This window comes from Dasypus novemcinctus, chromosome 8 (assembly GCF_030445035.2).
Source record: "Dasypus novemcinctus isolate mDasNov1 chromosome 8, mDasNov1.1.hap2, whole genome shotgun sequence".
Classification (NCBI taxonomy): domain Eukaryota; kingdom Metazoa; phylum Chordata; class Mammalia; order Cingulata; family Dasypodidae; genus Dasypus; species Dasypus novemcinctus.
In genome coordinates, this window is record NC_080680.1 from 10,388,045 (window position 1) to 10,409,379 (window position 21,335).

General features: G+C 59.0%; 1 protein-coding gene across 3 annotated transcripts in view; it reads left to right on the forward strand.

Moving 5' to 3' along the window:
- SEMA4D (semaphorin 4D) overlaps positions 1-21,335 on the forward strand; it is a 159,469-nt gene that overhangs the window by 121,887 nt on the left and 16,247 nt on the right. For 2 of the 3 annotated variants that reach the window (XM_071216582.1, XM_071216581.1), the window contains exons 14-16: positions 7,535-7,707; positions 7,799-7,842; positions 11,292-11,495. In XM_071216582.1, coding sequence (XP_071072683.1) covers positions 7,535-7,707; positions 7,799-7,842; positions 11,292-11,495 — 421 coding nt within the window. Of the gene's footprint in view, positions 1-7,534; positions 7,708-7,798; positions 7,843-8,654; positions 11,030-11,291; positions 11,496-21,335 lie in introns of those variants that run through there. The other variant, XM_058301439.2, reaches the window with a different exon arrangement.

The window sequence follows — 21,335 nt, forward strand, 5'->3', positions numbered from 1 at the left end:
ACCAGTAGTCCGTGAACCAAGGAGTGTGGCTGCGTTCCGATAAAACTTTACTCATAGACCCTGAACTTTGCAGTTCCTATTGTTTTCCCATGTCATGAATCTTCTTTTATTTTTCTCAAATGTTTAAAAATGTAAAAGCCGCTCTTAGCTTGTGCGCTGTATAAAAACAGGCCGTGAGCTGGCCGGGGTGCTGACCCCGTCTTCGTATCTGCTGTGGCCCTGGGAACCAGGCACTGCCCCCACTTTGGAGACAGAACAGAGGAGCAGTGGTGAGGATGCCAGCGCACCTGGCTTCAGCTGCTGGCTCCTGCCCAGGGCTGCGTGAGCCTGGGGAGGCAGCTGTGCTTTCTGTGCCTCAGTTTCCTCATCTGGACAGTGGGGGTTAAAGTGCCTCTTCACTGGACTTCCACGGGGTTAAACGAGACCACCCTTGGAAGGTGCTAAGCATAGCATCTGGCGCGGGGCACGTGCTTAGAGAACAGGATTCAGAGGGGCAGGCGGGCAGGACAAAGGCACGTGCCCGCCCGGGGGCTCACCCCGTGGGAGACGGCCCACGTCCAGGCCCGCCCCAGATCGGGCACCGAGGATGCCTCTTCTGGAGGGGCGTCTTCCCGGCAGGGCCTGGTGGGGGGGAACCCATGCTGTGGCCTGCCACACTGAGCGGGCCCGGGGGCCTGGGTCGGGCCAGGGGCAGCGCCAGAACCTAGAAGAGTGGTCACCCTTCCTGTCTGCCCCACCGCAGGCCAGCCCTGCCCCTCAGGCCCTCCCGCCTGGACCCACCCGTTTGCACAACCTTGCTCTAGGTATCAGGCCCGGCCCCGTGGTCCTCCTGCACGCTGTGGTCCTACTGTGCGTCATGGTCCTTCGGTGCTGAGAATTTCCAGTTTGACTGGAGCTCCCCTGAGCAGCCCTCTCCAGGCGTGGGGTGGAGCTTCGGGCCAGGAGGAGGCTGTTCCTGTGGCCGACTTCCAGCTTCGTCTTGAGAGGGTTCCTCATTGCCGCTGCCGCCGGCCGGTGGTCCCCGTCCATGCGGGCGCCAGTCCAGTGAGGCCGACTCTTCTCTGGGCTGCAGTGAGCTGAGGGTAGGGCCACCTGTTGGATGTCACCGGACCTTAATAGCCAGGCAAGGCCAAAGCAGATGTCTCGGTCACGCCTGTTTCATCAGCCAGGGACCTCCAGAGAAACCACCAGGATACATGTACATGCCTTTACACGTGAGCACATACATGTGTGAATTATGCGTATCTATTCTTTATATACATATATACTAAGGAACTGGCTCATGAAACCATGGGGCCTGGCAAGTCTGAGCTCCCCAGGGCAGGTCACAGGCTGGAAACATCGCAAAAAGTGAAGCTGAAGTCCTCAGTCTGAACTCCACAGGGGTGCAGGCTGGCTGGGAATTCGGGCAAAAGCCACTGCTGAAGTGAAGGCAGAAATTCTTCTGACTTCCAATATCTTCAGTTCTTCTAAGACTGCCAGATGATCAGATGAGGAGACTCCCTGTGGCTAAAGGCCATCTCCTTTGTTGATTGTAGATGCAGTTAACTGACTGTAGATGTAGTCACCTGATTGTAGATGTAGCCAGCTGATTGTAGGTGCAACCAACTGATTATGAGTACGAATCCCACCTGTGAAAAACCCTCAAAAGGAACAATCAAGCCAGCGCTCAATCAAGCAATGGACCACCATAATATGGCCAAGTTGGTGTGTGAAATTAACTGGCCCACACATATTTGCAGACATCATGTATGAGTCATTTATTGTGCCTCCTTGATCCATGTCCACAGAGCCTCAGGAGTTGGGTTATGATTTTCAGACTCTCAGCTCGCAAATAATCAGTCACCTCCCATCTCAGCTCCTGCAAAGTCCATTTTCTCCCACTGGTTCCAAAAGGAAAGAAGATCGAATAGATAAGGTGATTTATAAGCCACCAGAAACTTGGCATCTCTGCTGGTTTGGCCTCCTGGCCTCCAGCACACAAGGGGGCCCCCGAAGGTTGGAAGTGTGGGTGCTTGGAAGCACCCCAAGTCGATAGTGTGGTCAGAAGGGAGGAGGCCCAAAAGTCAGGCTGGGGCAAGCAACTGCGAGGTCCCCAAACAGAGGGGGGCCGCTGCACGAGCCCGCACTCTTCTGTGTCCTGTGCGGTTACTCCACGCGGGCCCACCCTCTCGGACCCTGACTTCTGAGGGCACCTGGGCGCTGGCACCCAGTAGGCGGAGGTGGGGGCACTTGCCAGGGCTCGGCCCTGTGCTCGCCTTCCAGCGGCCATGACTCGGTCCCAGAGCCTGGCCTGAGCCGTGTGCCCGGGAGGAAGAGGGGAGGGCTGGATGGAAGGCCCCTCTACTACACGGCACACACCGCAGCCGCCTGGAACAGTCTGGGGTGCCCGTCGGTGCCCCCCATGGAGCGGGTGGGTTTAGAATGTCTGGCCGCAGAGCCACGGGCAGCGGGAAGTGGCCTCTCAGCTGTTAAAACACTAAACAGTGCTCCTCCTCCCCACGAGCGAGCCCCCCAGGTCCCCTGGCCGCCTCTGGCTCTGAAAGCTGGTGGGCGTGCAGCCAACGGGGCAGCACAGACACGGAGGAGGGCCCAGCTCACAGCGCCTGCCCCCAGCCCACCGCCGGGAAGGCCCTACCACTCTCCCCACCACCCTTCCTGGTAGCACACGCGTGTGGCGTGATCCTTTTTGAGCACCGAGCCTAACGGCGAGTCTGAACTTTTAACTGGAATGCTCTTTGACGGTGAAGTACACCCTGCATGGCAAGTGGGAGGAGCCGAGAGCTTCGATGCCCATTGACCCCTGGCCACCCGTCCCCTCCCCTCCCCGCTGCGTACCCTTCAGGGACCCGTCTCGGGCCTTGTGACAGTGAGCTGTGGCTTCAGTGCTGACGTGAGGAGGACCAGCCCGGGTCCTCTGGGTGGGAAGGCGGGAGGTGTGGAGGGGCGACCCCGCGGGGGTAGTCCTGAGCGGGCAGAGTCTCACGCGCGGGCGGGCGCTCTCAAAGGGCCTCATGGGGGCGTGCAGCTTGGCTTACCCTTTGCCTTTTTCTTTTTCTTTTAAAGATTTATTTATTTCACCCTGTGCCCCCTGTTGTCTGCTCTGTGTCCATTTGCTGTGTGCTCTTCTGTGTCTGCTTGTATTCTCATTAGGCAGCTCTGGGAACTGATTCTCGGACCTTCCAGAGTGGGAGAGAGGCGATTACTCTCTTGTGCCACCTCAGCTCCCTGTTCTGCTATGTCTTATTTTCTCTCCGGTGTCTCATGTTGCATCATCTTGCTGTGCCAGCTCTCCCCGACGGCCGGCACTCCTGCGCGGGGTGGCTTTTCCCACCCTGGGCTGCATCCCCCCACAGGGCGACTCTCCTGCACAGGCCCGCGTTCCCGCACGGGCCAGCACTCCATGTGGGCCAGCTTGCCCTCACCAGGAGGCCGTGGGCATCGAACCCTGGACCTCGCATATGGTAGATGGAGCCCAATTGGTTGAGTCACATCCGCTTTCCCCCTTTGCCATTTTCAAACTTACTGTTTTGAAATGATCTGGGGTGGACCGCAGAGTAGTGCAGACAGTCTAGAGAATTCCACCGCGCCTGTTCTAATTTGCTAGAGCTGCTTGAAGCAGATGCCGTGAAACGGGCTGGCTTTTAACAGCGGGGATTTATCCGCTTACAGGCTTAAAGTTCTGGGTCCACAAAAGGGTCCAAGTCCTACCCCGGGCGAGGCCGTCTCCCTGAAGACCGGCTGCGGGCGCTCCTGGGCGCCTCTGCCACACGGCGAGGCTCGTGGCGGCGCCCACGGCTCTCCCTTCTCTTCCAGCCTCTGGCTCCCGCGCTTTCTCTCCTTCTGTCCCAGTTCCATTCTCTTGTAAAGGGCTCCAGGAAGAGGATCAAGAGCGCCCCGAATGAGAGGGCCTCACCTTAGGTCCTCACGAGGGTCCACGCCCACGGGAACGGGTCAGCTCTCAGGACCCACTTCCTGGGGGTTGCGTGGCTTCCCACCGTCACAGCCCCCCCGCCCACTCCCCCAGCGTTCTCGTCTCGCACGCAGGGCGCGCTCATTCGAACCGAGACGCTGACGGTGGCTCCAGCAAAGCCCCAGCCTGTGGCTTGCCCTCACTGCCCTTGAGGTCGTCCTGCTGCCCCAAGAGCCCGTCTGGGGGCCACGCTGTGTTCGGTCCCCGCAGCGGGAGTGGCGTCCACGCCTACCGTGGACACGTGTGAGGACGCCTGGCAGGTGTTCCGTGGCGTGCCCCCCGTCGGGGCTTGCCTGGTGTTGCCTCTGTGGGGGGGAGCTTGTGGACTGTAGGTGGCAGGCCCTCCTTGCTGTGGTGGTGTGGAGGCAGCGTGCCTTACAGCACATGCTGCTGGCCTGGGCCGCCTGGCTCAGAGACGGCGTTTCCTACCCCATTTCTCTTGGCTGGAGGCAGGTCACAGGTGGGAGGAACAGGCTCCGCCCTCCCAGAGGAAGGCATGTCGGGGAAAGTGCCGGCGGTTGTTCAGATCACCCCCGCAATCCCTGGTTATTTCGAGGGAGATAGTTTGGGGCCGCGCTCTTCACCCTGGCCCATCCCGCGTGGCCTCTGGCTTGGGCCTTGCCTGGTCCAGGCTGTCCCAGCTGCACCTGCTGACGCCCATGTCCCAGCGTCCTCCCTCTGCGGGGGTCTGCGAGGCTCTGTCCAGCCGTGACGAGGCACTTTCCTTTTTTCTGATTTGTTTCCCGCTCTGCTGGCCCCGGGAGGGGAGGTGGAAGCTGGGGGCTCAGAGCACTGAGGTTTGGGGGCCCAGCCTGGACCCACCTTCCCCCACTGACACCACCTCTAGGGCCACCCTCCCACCTCTGAGTTGTCAGGTTGGGGGCTCCCCTTGAGCCACTCCTGGGGTTTCCCCTCAGGCAGCCCAGGCAGCCCCATTTCTACTTAAGGAAGGGTCTGTGCCCCTCAAGGGGTGCCCTTGTTTAGAAAGCAGAAGACGTTTCTAAACCCTCCACAAGCCCTGGGATCCCCCAAACGTGCTCTGGGACATCTTCCCTTCTTACGAATACCGCGGACACGTCGCCATCAACTTCCAGTTTCTCTGCTGACTTGGACGGGGCCGGGGCTAGGCCTGGCTCTTTCCACAGCTTTATATTTTTTAAGATTATTTATTTATTTCTCCCCTCCTCCCCTCTTGCTCTGTCTGCTCATTGTCTGCTCATCTTTGGAGGCACTGGAACCGAACCAGGGACCTCCCATGTGGGAGGGAGGCACCTAATCACTTGAGCCACCCTCCACTCCCTGCTTTGTTGTCTCTCTCATTGTGTTTTCCTCTTTGTGTCTCTTTGTTGCATCATCTTGTTTTGTCACCTCGCGCCAGCTCACGCGTCAGTTTGCTGTCTTGCCCATCTTCCTTAGGAGGCACTGGGGATCAAACCCAGGACCTCCCAGGTGGTAGGCAGGAGCTCAGCCTCTTGAGCCACATCCACTTCCCCACTGTTTATTTTATCGGGGCATTTTTATGCCATTCATAAAGAGAAACCATTCTCTTGCATCTGGTGTGTGTGGATGAGCATTTGTGCGTCTCCCTCAGGTGGGTGTGTGAGCCCATGGGCCTAGTGATGTACTCAGAGCCCAGGAGGTTTAGTTTAACTCAAGACCGTGAGCTCTAGCCGGGCTCTGAGGGTTATTCAGACGCACCCTTTGAGGCCAAAGCTGGTGTTTCAGCGGACTCTAGAGCAGGTGAGTTGGCGAGTCTTTGGATGTTAACCAAAGGATTTTCTGGGACATTATGTTGAGACAGATACTCATGGGCTAGACTAAATGTAGAGCACCTGAGTTTAAAGCCTCAGAGGGTGGATCTTTTCGGCCCATCATATTTCAGATTTACCTTCTCTGGTGAATCCTCATTCAGTAGTAATTTAACCAGAGGAAAAAGCCAGTCAGCCTTTGGTGCCTGGGGCCGGTGAGCCAGGTCAGTGCTGGATGTGCTGACAGGCTCGTGTGACGGTCTTTTTTTTTGTCTTTTTAAAATTAGTGTATTTCTCCCCACCCCCTTGTTTGCACTTGCTGTGTCTGTTCGTCTTCCTTGTTTTTTGAGGAGGCAATGGGAACCGAACCCGGGACCACCAATGTGGGAGGGAGGCTCCTAATCACTTGAGCCACCTCTGCTCCCTGCTTTGCTGCGTTACTCATGTTTCTCTTCTTGTGTCGCTTGTTGTGTCACCTTGTTGCATCAGCTTGCCACGCCTGCCCGTCACACCAGCTCGCTGTCTTCTTTAGGAGGCACCGGGAGCCAAACCGGGGACCTCCCGTGTGGTAGGCGGGAGCCCAATCACTTGAGCGACATCCGCTTCCTGTGTATGATGTTCTTATTTAAGAGCAGAATCTGGTATTACCCGTTGAAACATCCCAGACCGGCGTTCCAGAAGACTAAGGAGTTGTGGTTCCCTCTGAGGGTGGTAGCTGCTCCGTAGAGCGTGGCTGCCGTGGCCCCTTAAACGCACACGTGACGAGGGAGCTATTTCTTTACTGACTTACTAGCATTCTGTTCGTTCACCAGTTACCGAGTGGCTTTGTCACCAGTCCCCGAGAGGGGGCTCGATGTTATGGGACTATCCTGGGCTTCGGGGGTCATGTCCCCCCTGACTCTCCCTCCCGCTGCCACCTTCTTGGGCCTGATCTCCACCTGGGCACCGTCCAGCCCCCAGGGCTGCTGCATGGGGAACTGATTTCCATCGCTCAGTCCCGTGAGGGTGTGGGAGGTGGCTGGGAGAACTGGCCTCGTGGGCAGATGCCTCTGGGGCTAAACAGCCTCCTCCCCCAGGGGAAACCTGGGACGACGATGGCCCCCGCGGACCTCTGGTGTCTGGGCAGTGGGCGCTGGGATTCAGACCTGGCCGTCCTGCCTTCTGCGGCTCGGCTGGTGGGTTCTTGTGAAGCTCATAAAACCCACCTGAATGCAGGTTTAGCTCAGACTCGCGGTTCTGGTTTAGGGAGGCTTTTCCTCCTTCGGGAGGCGTGAGAAGGTGCTGGCACCGAAGCCCGTAGCAGGTCACAACTCTCTCTCTCTCTTTTTTTTTTTTTTTAGATTTATTTTTTATTTATTTCTCCGCCCCCCCCCCCCCAGTTGTCTGCTCTCTGTGTCCATTCACTGTGTGTTCTTTTCTGACTGCTTCTATCCTTATCAGCAGGAGTGGGAATCTGTGTGTGTCTCTTTGTTGCGTCATCTTGCTGCATCAGCTCTGTGTGCGTGCAGTGTCACACCTGGGCGGGCTGACCTTTATTTGCGCTGGGCGGCTCTCCTTACAGGGTGCACTCCTTGCGCATGGGGCTCCCCTACGCAGGGGACACCCCTGAGTGGCAGGGCACTCCTTGCGCGCATCAGCACTGCACATGGGCCAGCTCAGCACACGGGTCAGGGAGGCCCAGGGTTTGAACCCTGGATCTCCCATGTGGTAGGTGGACCACCCTATCAGTTGAGCTAAGTCCACTTCCCGTGACTCTCTCTTGCCGTAAGCCCTCTCTCACATCCCTGCCCTCCCCTCTCTTTTGCACCCACAGGGCAAAATGTTCGTCTATGCTGGTTCCAACTCGGGTGTGGCCCAGGCCCCCCTGGCCTTCTGCGGGAAGCACAGCTCGTGCGTGGACTGCGTGTTAGCGCGGGACCCCTACTGCGCCTGGAGCCCGCACGCGGCGGCCTGCATCGCACTGCCCCAGGAGCTGGCCCCCAGCAGGTAACCGGCCAGGTGGCACGCCGGGGCCCTGGGGGTCCGCCCCTTCCGCCCGCTGGAGCGTGCTGCTGACGCGCGCCTGGTTGTCTTGCAGGGCCCTGATTCAGGACATGAACGGGGACGCTGCCCGCTGCCCTGGTGAGTTGACCATCATCGCCGCGTCTCTCTGGGCAACGACGAGGTCCCGTGACCGCTCCGTGTGGGGTGTTTCCGCCTGGCGGCGTTCCTGTGCGTTCTGCCCTCCTCTCCTCACCTCGACCCGCGGCAGAGCCGGTGGCCTGGCTCTGTCCCTTTCCTTGCAAAACAAAAGCATGTTTGAGGCGTGCTGGAGTGTTTCTGTTTACTAGAAAGCACTCCCTGCCCAAACCGTGACTGCTTTTTGAGACGGTTGTCCTCTGCTCCCAGCCCGGGGCTCCTTTAAAGACCCCTAACCCTGTTAGGAACGGGCAGAAGGAGCTCGTGCGGGTCAGTCCTCCAGCAGCCCGGGCGCTGGGGCGGCTTTCCCCTGGGGCACCCCCGGCCTGCCCCAACCCGCCGGGCAACGCCGCAGTCCCCGGAGAACGCCCGCTGGACGTCTCAACGCCCGTCCCCGCCCGCCGGCAGAGGCAGGCACCCCCTGCCGCCCCTTGTCCCCGCCCCCGCGGCCAGCAGGTTGGGACGAGCATAGGCTGAGGGGCCGAGGCACAGGTTCGGGAGCCGCCAGCAGGACGCGAGGTGCCCAGGAAGCGGGGTGGGACCGGGATCTCTGCGGCCACCACTGCCTCGGTTCTCGGCCCGGCCCCTTGGCTTTCCGGGGATGTGTGTCGGCCACCCCGTTCCTCTGAAGAGTCCGAGCGGGCCCGGCGGGGGAGCCCCCGTGTCCCCGTGCGCATCCTGCCACGTTTTCTTTGCAAGGCGCCAGGTGGTGCGCCGGCTTGCTGACGCTGTGCACGTTTATTTTGATGTTCCAGATAGCGCTAAAGAGAGCCCCCGGCAGCACTTTTTCAAGCCCGGCGGCACGGCGGAGCTCAGGTGCCCGCAGAAGTCCAGCCTGGCCCGCGTGGTGTGGCGGTTCCGCGACGGCGCGCTGCGGCCCGACGGCGCCAAGTACGCGCTGCTGGGCAGGAGCCACCTGCTCGTCTTCAACCTGTCGGCCGCCGACAGCGGCGCCTACCAGTGTGTGTCCGAGGAGACGGTGAAGAACAAGACGCTGTCGCAGGTGGTGGCCAAGCACGTGCTGGAGGTGAAGACGGTGCCCCACGTGCCGGCGGCCCACCCGGGAGGCAGCAGGAGCACGCCCACGGCGCCCGAGGGCACCCCGCAGGGGTCACCCCCGCCGACGCCCGCCGTGCGGGTCTCCACGGCGCGCCTCCTCACCCCCCTGCCCAACCCCGCGCCCACCGGCACGGCCTGCGAGCCCCGGGTCGTCATCAACACCGTCCCGCAGGTGCACTCCGAGAAGACACTGTACCTCCAGGCGAGCGACAACCGCCTGCTGCTGGCCCTGTTCATCCTTTTCTTTGTGCTGACGCTCTGCCTGCTGGCCTTCAACTGCTACAAAGGCTACCTGCCCGGGCAGTGCCTGCAGCTGCGCTCGGCCGTGCTGCTGGGCAAGAAGCAGCCCCGGGCCGACTTCTCCGACTGCGAGCCGAGCGTGAAGGAGACGCTGGTGGAGCGGGGCAGCTTCTCGCAGCCCAACGGGGAGCAGCCCCGGCCGGCCCCGGACACGGGCTACGAGACCGAGCAGGACACGCTGGCCAGCAAGCTGCCCACAGACCGCGAGGACTCGCAGAGGACGGACGACCCGCCGCCCAAGGGCAAGCCCTTTGACGTGAAGTGCGAGCTCAAGTACGCCGACTCGGACGCCGACGGTGACTGAAGGGGCCACGTCGGCCCCCAGCCGGGGCCGCAGGCTGCGCCGTGCCCGCGCCGTGGAGAGCTTGTTGTGTTTCACCCCCGCAGTTAATCGCGTCTCGTCCCCCCACCCCGCGGTAGGGTAGACCGCAGCGGGCGGCTGGCCTCGGTCCCTTGTCTGTTTCCTGTGGGGTCGAGCTGGTTTCCGTGTCCTTGTGGGAACTGGCTGCCTGGAGTCCCGGGCCCGGGCGCTCCCTTGGAGCGATGTGAGATGCACCTGCAGGAGCCGCCCATGCACCTGAGCCTTTTTCGGGGAGCCGTTCTGGCCGGGCCTCCCTCACCTGTGATAGTTGTACCTTCTGCTTCCCGTCCTCCTTAGCAGCAACGAAAAAGTGATTTTAATTCCAGATTGGAAATGCCGTTTTAGTTTATCAGATTGGTAACTTGTATAGCCTGTTGTCCAGATTGGCACGGATCTTTTTCTCCACTTAATTTTATTTTCAGAATTTTGCTTTCATTGTGTTGGTGTGTTAGGTCCTATTTTTTTTTTTTTTAATTTGTTTCTTAAATTACTAAAGCAGGTGTTTTAATATTTAGGATATGACGGATCACCCCCATTTTGTTAAATGTGGGGACAAAATATGGCTTCAGTTCTGTAAGATTCTCAGGGATGAACTTACTTTTGCCCAATGAGTTCTTTTTGCTTTAGAAACATAGGCACAAAACCACGTTTTGAGCCCACTTGGGACCTTCGTTTTGTTTGTGTATTTCCTCCTGGAGAGAAGCACTGCTTTTGGAGAGGTTGCCTGTCTATGTCCCCCCCCCTTTGTAATCTTTTGAAGAGGAGAAAGCAGCAGAGGCTGACTTGCTTCCCCAAGGCTGGACGTTGAGCACGGGCTGGTGGCCTCGGCAGGCTCTGGGAACCCAGCCACCCGGAGCCCACGGCAAAGGAGCGTCTCATGACCTGCCAGCCGCGTGAGCCGAGGCTCAGGACTCCTGTCCGGGTGGACCGCGCAAGAGCACGGCGCCCTCGGCTGTCGCCACGGCCCCTCCCGCTCGCTCCGGCCGCACCCTCACCGGGCCCGCACGTCCTCCCGGCCTGGCTGAGCGTCCCCGCGTCAGGGAAGGACAGCGCAGAGGCCGGCGCCCAGGAGCCCTGGTTCATGGACGGTCGCTGTCCCAAGCGCGCAAGGCTCAGCGGCTTCCAGGTGTGAGGGGCGGTACGACTTCCCTGTCGGTTTGTTCTGCCCTCCACTGCCCACCCCTTGTAAGTGCCCTCGAGAGGAGACGGCTCCCTGTGGCCTGGAGCAGTAAACTCTGGATTGCCAGCGCCTGTGTGGACAGTGTCAACGTCCCACACAATCTCACCCCACCACTTTGGTGTGCACATTTGTGTTTTATAAGATTTACTTTGTTTTTATTTTTCTACTTTGAATTGTGTACATATGGAAAGTAACCGAATAAATAAGAAACTTCTATCATTAATAAGAAACTTCTATCGCTGATTTGGGCACGACTCTGTTCAGCCGAGCCCCACCTGGCCGCCGCCCCCCCAGCGGGCTCGGCAAGCAGGGCCGTGCGCGCCGGTGCTTCCCCCGCACGGGGGGAGCACGGGTGGGCTGGCAGACCCGGGCGCTTTCTCTCCTTGTCGCCTGCGTGACCCTCTCGCCACCCCGGCCCTCGGCGGCACCCGCCCCTCTCCCGGCCGTGCGTCCTCAGCACCCTCTCTCTTTTCTGTCCTCTCTGTCTCGCAGCCTCGGCTCCTCTGCCTTTCCCTCCTCCTGGCTCCTTCTCCCTGTCCTGTCCGAGCCCCGACTCAGCTGCTCCCCGGGGCCCCGGGCTGGGCCCAGCCGCGGGCCCCGAGGCCACCGCGGTTGCCCTGCTGCCGCCCCTCCTGAGCGACCAGGCCCTGCACGTGGACGCCCGGGGCACCTTCCACCTCTTCTGTCAGGCCGCAGGTGAGTAGGCGCGCCGCGCCCTCGGGCGTCCCGTCTCCTCCCACCCCCGGCCCTGGACATCGGCCCTGCGCGGCAGCTGCGTGCAGCGGTGGGCATGCGGGCGTGCGGTCCTGCGGCGACGTGCGTCCGCCTGCTCCTGCTCGCTGTGACCACCCCCCCCCCCTTCGTCTTCCTGTCCCCTTCCCTCGGCCTGAAGCAGTCCCCAGTCTGCAGCAGGAGGCGGCAGACTTTGCCCGTAAGGCCTGACGCTGGGTATTCTTAGCTTTGTGGGCCGAGAGCCTCGGTCGCAGCGCCTGGACGCCGCCGTGGCCACGCGAAAGCAGCCACGGACGATGCGTGGCGAGTGGGCGTGGCTGTGCCAGTGAAACCTAATTACAAAAACTGGTTTTGGCCTTTTGGGCCACGGTTTGCCAACCGCTGGCATATAGAATCACTTTATATTTCTGCTAAAAATTTGGAGGTTGGGGTATGTGGTATTTGGGAATTTAAAAAAATTAACTCCAGGGCTTTGGAAATGGGGGTTTTTCTTTTTTTTAATGGTTTGCATCCTGATGTTTAAAAGCAGAAAAGATCAAGTCTAATGTACTCCCCTGGACATAAATGTTTGCCCAATGTTCCCTATTTTGCTGATGGGACACCTGCTCTTAAAAGATAGTGGAATGGCCAAGACGGGGCTGCTCCTGTCTGCCGGGCATCGGGGTCGCCCTGATGTGCATGGGGTTAACGTCCATAATCGATAGGTGCAGAAAGAAAAGATGCACAGATTAGATTCCTGGAGGCAGGGCTGTGGGTGGCCATCGTGCTTGCCCAACAGGGAGGAAGAAAATGAGGAGGAGGAAACACAAACCCAGTTTTTTTTAGACTTTTAATGAACTGCTAAAACCTGGTAAGAGTCCTACGCTGCTGCCCGTTTCCTTTTAAATAGCCCGCGGTTCCTCTTACGGCCGCTGCCCGTGTGGCCTCGGCCGCTGCCCGTGCGGCCTCGGCGTATCTGCTGGCAGCTGGGGGCCCTGCTCGGGCCCCGGCCGGCCACACGGGAGTTGCCCCTGAGCCTGAGCCGTGGGAGGTGGGTGGGCGAGGGTTGGCGTATGTGGCCCGGGCTGCGCTTCTCGGTGCTGTTGCCCGAGCCGTGTCGGGTGCCCTGTGGCAGTTGGGGCACCCGCAGAAGGCCCTCATCCAGAGGTTTGACGTGGGGCCGGTCGGCCGGCGAGCGGCTCTGGTCTCTCGAGCGAGCGCCTGGTCCTGGGTGGCGGCTGGTTCTCCATAGGCCCCGAGGGGCCTGCTCGCCTGCCGGGGAAACCGGGAAGGCTGGCGAGGGGCTAAGACGGCCTGTTGCCGACGCAGGGCTGCCATCGCCGGCTGACGACACGCTTCTGTGATCGGGAACTGCTGGGCTTTTGAATTTGAGGGTCCCAGCTGACGTGACCTGTTACACGTGTGGGCACTTGTGTGTTCAGTCGTGTGTCCATACACATGTGCCCCTAGGACTGGGGGAGAGTGAAAAGACTGGTGCCTGGGGAAACAGGTTTTGCTGTTGTGCCCAAAGAGAAACCACCCCCGATATTTCAAATATAGGGAATTCAGTGCAGGGAATTGTTTGCAAACCCGTGGGAAGGGTGGGGAGAGCAGAAGAGGAAGGTAAGTGTTTTAGTTTCCTAGGCTGCTCAAGCCAGGACCATGAAAGGGGAGTTTATTCACTCATGGTTTGAGGCTGGGGAAAGTCCCAATCAGGGCGTCGTTAAGGAGGTGCTTTCCCCCTGAGGACTGTGGCTTTCTAGGGCAGCTGCTGGCAGTTTCTGGTCCTGAGCGTGGCCCTTGGCCAGGCGCGTGGTGGCATCTCCTGGCCTCTGCTTTCTCCTCTGGGCCCCGTTGATGTTCAGCTCTTGCTGGCCGTCGCTTTTCCTCTCTGACTTTCACTCTGCTTCTGGAGGGCTCATCCACAGGCTTCAGGCCCACCCAGCGTGGGCTGGGCTGCGCCTCACCTGGGGTGGCCTCATTGAAAATCCCACTTCACGGGGTTCACCCCCAGGCACGGGCTAGACTTAAGAACATGGCTTTTGGGGGTGCGTACAGCCTCAGACCCCCGCAGTAAGCTTCTCCCAAATCGAAAAACTCCTGGAAAGCGCGACCACCTGTAGGGCGGGAGGCCTCACGGCCCGTACGTGCTCCGCTGAGACCGCGGCTGCTGGGGTCGCGGAGCCCCCGGGAGCCTGCCGCTCCCCTGGCTGGCCCTGGCTGCCTTCGCTGCCGCCACAGGAGGTGTCGCCGGGAGCCGAGGAGGTGTTTCCCCCTCCCTCAGCACTCCAGCTCCTGCCCCAGCCTGCCGTGGCCGAACTAGTGGAAGGCTGCCGGCAGAGAACCAGGGAGAATGTAGTTTGCCATCTTCCAGCCCCCTTAAAAAAGGGAAGGGCACGGAGGATGAGCGAGGAGCTGAGGAACGAGAGGAGCCCTGGGCACAGCTGAGCTTCCGGAGGGCAGGACGAGTCTCCTGAGGGGAGACAGTGGGCCCTGCTGTGTTTTACATGCTCAGGATGGATTGAATGGGGGGGAAACTGAGGACTCTGGCTTCACAGAAAACCCCAGAATGTTTCCCCTTATCTAAGCCCTTTCTCCTGCCATCTCCTCATTGCACTGAGGCCTCGTTGCACTGGCAGGGCTGTGAGGCGTCCCTTATGAGGACAGGCCTTTTGCTAAAGGAGCCAGGAGCGGGGCTTAAGTCCTTCTCGGGGTGGGTCATGTGAGGGCAGCCTGGCACACAGCGAACTCCAAAACCCTGGAGCCCTCCGGGCTGAGGGCCGTGAGTTCTGAATTTCCTCGGAACGGATTGTTCCAAGGGACCCCAGTGGGACCAGATGGTTGGGTCAGGGTCTCTCAGACCAAATGCTTCCAGGATCAGCATTCACATTGGCCACAGTGTTTCTTAGTGTCCTGGGGAGAGTTTTCTAGGAGAGATCCGTTACCCCACGGTCAGCTTTCTCTTGCCTGCTGCCTTTCGCATTTTCCCCAAAAGCAGAGATCAGCTGTTCTGGCTTAAGGTCCAGGTCCAGAGGCAGTGAAGGCTGCTTAAGGTACGACCTGGGGCGCCCGAGTCCCACTCTGGAGGGGCCGTGCCCCCCTCCAGCTGCCTGAGGGCTGAGCAGGGCTCCCGGCTCTCCCCAGGGCTGGGCTGGATCCTTGACTTGGGTTTTCCTGTCCTAAAAGGGCTGTAATCACAGAAGTTGGCTGAAGCGGTTTTGAGGCTCTGATTAGAGGCCCAGCAAAGTGTTTTTAGTATGTGCGATTTGAGGAGAGAACACGCGTAAACAGCTGTAGTTCCGTAGGCCTCCCGGGGCATCTTGACCCTGTCGTGACATTCCCGGTTATTCTGTGCTGTGCGTATAGAGGAATAAAACGGTCCGAACCGGTTGCTCATCATGTGGTCTGGCAAAGTGTAGGCATTGAGATGTTGGCAAAGGATACGGCGTTAGTCAGGGGATCCGCAGTGTCTGTAGACAAGAAGGATGTCCTCGTTTGCCCCAGGAAGCCCACACTTCTGGAACCCCGGGGGCTCCTAGAAGCATCCACTCAGCCGCATACCCCCAATGACTGAGCTCTCAGCGGTGCCCTAGCAAATCTGTCATTAGGTAAGGGCGGCCTTCCGTCTGCTCTGAAATTGTGAAAATCGCACCTGCTTCCGCAGGCCGTGGGATTTTTAGGGCTTTTGTTGCACCTTCTGGTTGAGTTTCCCACACCCCTGAGGAGTAACGAGGGTGGTCGCCAGCTGTAGTCCATCTCCCAAAATGGAGGCTGAGGACGCTCAGAGGACGGTGACCTCTCCAGGACCACTCACGGGCCGAGTGGCTCTTGAACCCAAGGCTGTGACTGCAGATCCAGTCCTGGGACCCCTGGACTTTCCCACGTCCTGTGTTGGGCCCCTTGGGATGGGTGACGTGGGAGCTATCGTTGGTCCTGCTTGGAGACACAGGCTTGGCTGGTGAAATACTCGGCTGGAGTGGGGAGGGGAGAGGTGTTGAAAGGGGCGGGAGTGGGGAATCCCAGAAAGAGGGCAGGGTGACAGAGGTGGCAGAGCCTCGGTGGGCTGGGGCAGCTGCAGGAAGGAGCAAGGGCCAGCGATGTTGGGTGATGGACGCTTAGTTAGGCCAGGGAGACTTGTGGGTCCTCGTGACATCTTCAGGCATCTTATTTTGGAGCCCTCCGCTGGGCAGTGGGCAGGAGGTACAGCGTTGTGATGATGGGGTGCTCCAGGGGAAAACAGGAGGCCTAGAGGGCTTCGTAGTCCTTAGAGGTGAGTGGAGGCGAGGGAAGGGGGCTAGAGTCCAAACAGGCGACAGTCACCTATTACCCTCCCTCAGACCCACCACAGAGCTTAGCGGCTCCATGTAGCACCATGTCTTCCGCTCAGAAGTCTTCAGTTTAGTTAGGGCTCATGGTGGACAGCTTGGTTCTGCTCCACAAGTTAACTGGGGTGTCTTAAAAGGGATTGTGAGACCTGCTTTCAAGGTGGCTTACTCATGGGCATGGGAAGTTGGCGCTGAGTGTTGGTTAGGAGCTCAGTTCCTCGGAGGGGACCAGTTGTTCTCTATCCTGGGATGTCTACAAGGTTGCTTGGGCCTCCTCAGAGCAGGGGGGCCAGGTGCGATGCTTAAGTTCCTGGGTCAGCTCAGCTAGGTGATGGTGCCCAGTTTTTGGCCAAGCAAGCTCTGGCTTGATTGTTACTGTGAAGCTATTTTGTAGATGAATTGGCATCTACAGTCAACTGATTGCATCTACAGCCAGTTGCATCCACAATCAAAAAGGAGATTGCTCTAACTAATGAAGGGAGACTCCTTCTCCATGCTTTTTGAAGTTTTAAAACCAGAACCGACTATTTATTTCAGATGTCAGAAAGCAGCATTTTTGCCCCACTTCACCCAGCTGGCTTCTCCTGGGGAGTTCACTGTCACCCCCACTGAAGTTTCCAACGTGTCGCCTGCCCTACAGAACTCAGACCTGCCAATGCGCATGAGTGCATGAGCCAGCTCCTACAACTCTCAAGTATTTACATACATATACACGCATGTGTGTATACACCCATCCACCCGGTCAGTCCTCTTTCTCTGGAGAACTCTGATTGGGTTCCAAGAGTAGGCAACCCAAGAAGCAGGACATCAGAGCTGCCTCTTTTTTTAAGGCCTGGGCCTGGAACCTGGCACAAGGTCACTTCTCTGTGACAATCTACTGGCTAAGGCGTCACGGAGCCCAGATTCACCACGGGGAACGTAGACCCTACTCAACGATGCCCCTTCCCTGGTGAGACGGAAGGCCCCTTAGTTTCAGGAGCGTTTTTATGTACAGTACTTTTTGGATATTCAAAACACATCACTTTATGGATACATACGACACACACCAAGTTCTGCCTAAACAGGCCGTAGTTTCATGAAAACAGTATGTTGTTATTACATGACACTCACTAGAATTTTCAATTCATCTTGTTCATAGCAGCTCGCTCTTTTAGGGTAAGTATGTAATAGCCATGGCTAACAATTTACATTGAAGATATTTTTTCAAAGTTACTTGATGAACTAAGATTTCCACCAAGTCTTATTTTCACCAGATAATGCACTTTAAAAATTTTTTTTCAGGGAGCTGAGGTGGCTCAAGTGATTAAGCACCTCTCTCCCACATGGGAGGTCGCAGGTTTGGTTCCCATGTCTCCTAAAGAGAAGATGAGCAGACATAAAGCACACAGAGAGCACAAACCATGGGGGGATGGGGAATAAATAAAATAAATCTAAAAAAATGTTTTTCTTCAAAACAAGTTATTAATTACTATCAAATTTTGAAACTAAGAAAGTGAAGCTGTGGGGACAAAATGCAATAACTTTGCGGTAAAGAGGTTTTCTAAGCTTTCTTTTGGTTGCTTTTAAGATTGAGATTACCACATATTTACTACAGCAGTGAGTTGGAAAGGACACTTAGAGCCGTCGAAACCAGTGGGAAGGCGCCATTTTAGCGCAGCCACCAGCCCGTCCCAGGGACGGGGCTTTGCGAGCACCCTCGCATTTACATATCATAGCAGCCCCACACTGGGGTATGGTGTCCCCCATCTTGAGTCACGTCCCCCGATTTAGACACGCAGGCTAAGTCTGCTTCCTGTGGGTGTGAACCATTGGAAGGAGGATCTCTTGGCAATTATTTCAGCTGAGGTGTGGCCAGCTGAAAAGCAGGGTGGGCCTTAATTGGGGTTCCTGGGCCCTTATAAAGAGAAGGCATTGGAAGCCAGGGTCAGAGAAGGCCGCAGGAGAAGCTGGAGGCCAGAGGGGACCCAGGAGAGAAAGGAGAGGACCTCGCCGTGACGAGAAAGCCGGGGGCGCCGAGGCTGACTGCAGCCAAGCACCAGCCCCGACAGGCTGCGGAGGAAGCCATTATCGAGATTTTAGACGTCACTTAAATCTCAACACTGTGAGCCAATAAATCCCCCTTGTATAAGCCAATGTTGCGTTCATCATAGCAGCTCAGGCACACAGAGATACCGTCTTCAACGCAGGGAAACCGAGGCTCAGGGAGGCTTACGTGGCACGCCCGAGGGCCGGAGCCCTGCTGCTGTGTGCGTCAGTCTTGCTGCCTCTCGAGCGCTCGTCCTGTCGGGGGGCCGGAGCCCACCCCCGGGTCTGGAGCCGGCCAGGGCAGCCGTGCCCCTGGACCCCTGGGCGGCGAGGGTTCGCCGGGACAAAGGCAGCGAGGCCGAGTTCTGAACCCACTGTCGTTCCCTTCTAGGCTTTTTTAATGTTTTATTAACACAGTTTCCGCCGTGCGCTGGTCCTCTCTCCTGCCCTAGGTAATCGTGCGCACAGTCCTTGCGCTGTTTTCCAAGTCCTTGGCGGGGTGGTGGGTATTCGGGACTCCTCCATCCTCGCTGGCAGACGGGGCCACAGGAGTCACGTCAGCGGCCCTCGTGGCGTTTCCTGCCCCGAGGCCCAGTGCCCACAGCTTGGCCAGTTGCCTTCGTTCGGGCAGAGTGCGTCCTCGGTCTGGCGGCTTCTCGAGCAAGGCGGCTTGAGACCCCGTGGCCGACCCGGGCCTGCCCCCTGCCACTGGCTCTGCCCTGCCCCTTCCCAGGGTGTGATTACCCGGGAAGAGTCCTGGACGGCGGTGTTCTCGGCAGGTGATCAGAAGGTGTTGCGGGGTCTCTGCTTTCAAGGAGGTTTGCTGGGGTTGGGGAGGACTGGCTGTGGTGGTGCCAGGGACGGTGGAGAGGCGGGCATTCCCCGGGGGCCCACATTCCACGTTGTCATCTGCCCGAGAAGGGGCGTGGGCCTGGGACCCAGCACACCACCGTCTAGGCCAGCAACAGCGAGGTTGCCGCAAGGAGCTGGCCCGCGGGAGGGGCTGCCCGTGTGCGGGCCCCCGCTTGCTGACGGCCCCGAGCTCTGTCTGTGAAGTAGGGGTGATGCGGGGATGGTCTCTCATGGGGGGGGTTCAGCGAGAAGGTCCACTAGAGCTCGTGGTGCATGAGTTCGTAGTGCCCGTTGTCGTCAGGCGGGATGGGGTGGCCTCTGAGGAGGAAGAGCCCCGAGAGCCTCGGCTGGAAACCTGCCCGCCCTCCCCGGCAGCACTGCTGGTGGGAAAGTCCCTCCCACACCAAGGCAAAAGGTCCACGGGGTGGGGTGGCCTCGGGAAGGCCGGGGTCGCCCCCAGCATGACCACTGCCTGGACGAGCTCTCGCAGGGCCAGGATGATGCAGGGATGAGACCTGAGTGGCCCCACCTGGCAAAGACACGGAGGGCGGGGGGGCCGGACCCAGCACCTTTGCAGCCGCCATCTGCTGGCCCACACGGCCCTGCTGTCCACCTGGACGCGGGCGAGACCGGGCAGGAACCTAGGGCCCCGCGCACTCCAGGTGCGGGCCACCTGCGCAGAGCTGTCCTCGGGTGCCACATGCAGCCCGACAGCCACGGGCGGGAGCTGCCACGGCATCTGATGGCCTCATCGCCGGTTTGTTCATTGTCTCTGGGCTTGGATTTCGTGTGTGTGTGATTTGTTTAATTGTGTTTTTTTCCTAGCAAATTCATTTTTATTGTATTTTATGAGAGTATTGTCTATGCTGGATTGGAAAAAAATATACACATGTACAACAACACAGACATGCTGAAATATGCACGTCCATTAATGCCCTCAGGCACACACACATGCACATACACGCACGCTCACACATGGGCATGCACACCCACACACATGTGCACTCACACCAATACATGTATGCTCGCACACACATGTACACGCATGCTCACGGGCACGCACACATGCATGTACACGCACACCCACAGGCATGCACACGTATGCGTGCACACAGGCATGCGTGTGCACGCTCACGGGCATGCACACATGTACATGCACACTCGCATGTCCACGCACGCTCAGGCACGCACACATGCATGAACACGCATGCTCACAAGGCATGCCCATACACATGCGTGTACACATACGCTCACAGGCATGTGCACACATGCACGTACACGTACGCTCACACAGGCACACATGCACGCTCACACACAGGCATGCACACACTTGCACGTACACGTACGCTCACACACAGGCATACACACACATGCATGTACCCGTACGCTCACAGGCACGCACATGCATGTACATGCACACTCACACAGGCACACACATATTTGTGCATGTGCACACACACGTGCACGCACCCCTGGTCCTTCCCCCTAAACACTGAGTCATGGGCGCCGGTCATCATTGCTGCTTCCCTATGTTCTGGAGCTGGGGCCCTTCTCCAGGCCCCCAAGGCCGGCACCCTTGGAAGCAGGCCCCGTTTCACTGTGCAGTGAGCGCGGCGTGCTGGGGGTGGCGAGCTCGGGTCCCGACCAGCAGTCCTGCCACCCCCCTGCTCCCCCAGGCCTTCTGTGATTGCTTCCTCCCTGCCCTGCCCCTCCAGAGAGGCTCGCTTGCCCCCCGGCCTGAGCCCCATCAGCCAGTGAAGCTCAGGGCACGGCCCCTGCGGTTGTGCCCGGGACCCGCCCCTCCTGGGCGGCGGGGTGGCACGGCCCCTCCTGGGGACTGGCCCGGGGTGCCGGGAAAAGGAGCGGGTGGAGAGTGGGCCCTTCTGTCCGCGGCCCTGGCAGCAGAGCCGGCAGCCCATGGGGCCCTGGAGATGCGGCCCCCTCCGCCGTCTGTACCTTACGCGGGGCCGCCCTTTTCTCACCCATCGGCCCAGCCCCTGCGCTGGCGACGGGTCGTCATGCTGTGGGAGCTTTTATTATACTGTTGGCTTTCTGGTATGTTCCGTGATTTTCTTAATCTATTTTTTTTTAATGTTACATTCAACAAATATACGAGGTCCCCATATACCCCCACCCCCTCACCCCTCTCCTCCCACATCAACGACCTTTTCACCAGTGTTCATAGCAACATTACTCAGTATTGCCGTAAGTTGGAATCAACCCAAGCGCCCATCAGCAGATGAATGGATAAATGAAATATTCGTTTTTAAACAGCAGCGCCTGGGGCGCGGCCCTTCCTCGGCGCCCCTAAAGAGGCCCCAGCTAAACCCTGGCTTGTCTGCAAGCCTTCGGTTACTTTCAGGACACGCGTGTCTGCCTGCTGCCCCGCTGTGCCTTTCCCCGAGGGGCCTCAGGCCCGTGCCCGCGGGGCTTTCTAGAAGGGCCGCCATGAGTTTCGCGCGTTTACCTGGAATCACGCCCGCAGTGTTGCCCACCGTCGCCCGCCTCCAGGAGGCCGCGTGCCTGCGCCAGGGGCCTTGGGAGCTGCCTCCAGGTGAGATGCCGCGGCCCGCAGGCGGCAGCCGGGCCGTGAGGCGGGACGGGCGGAGCCGGCGGCTCTGGG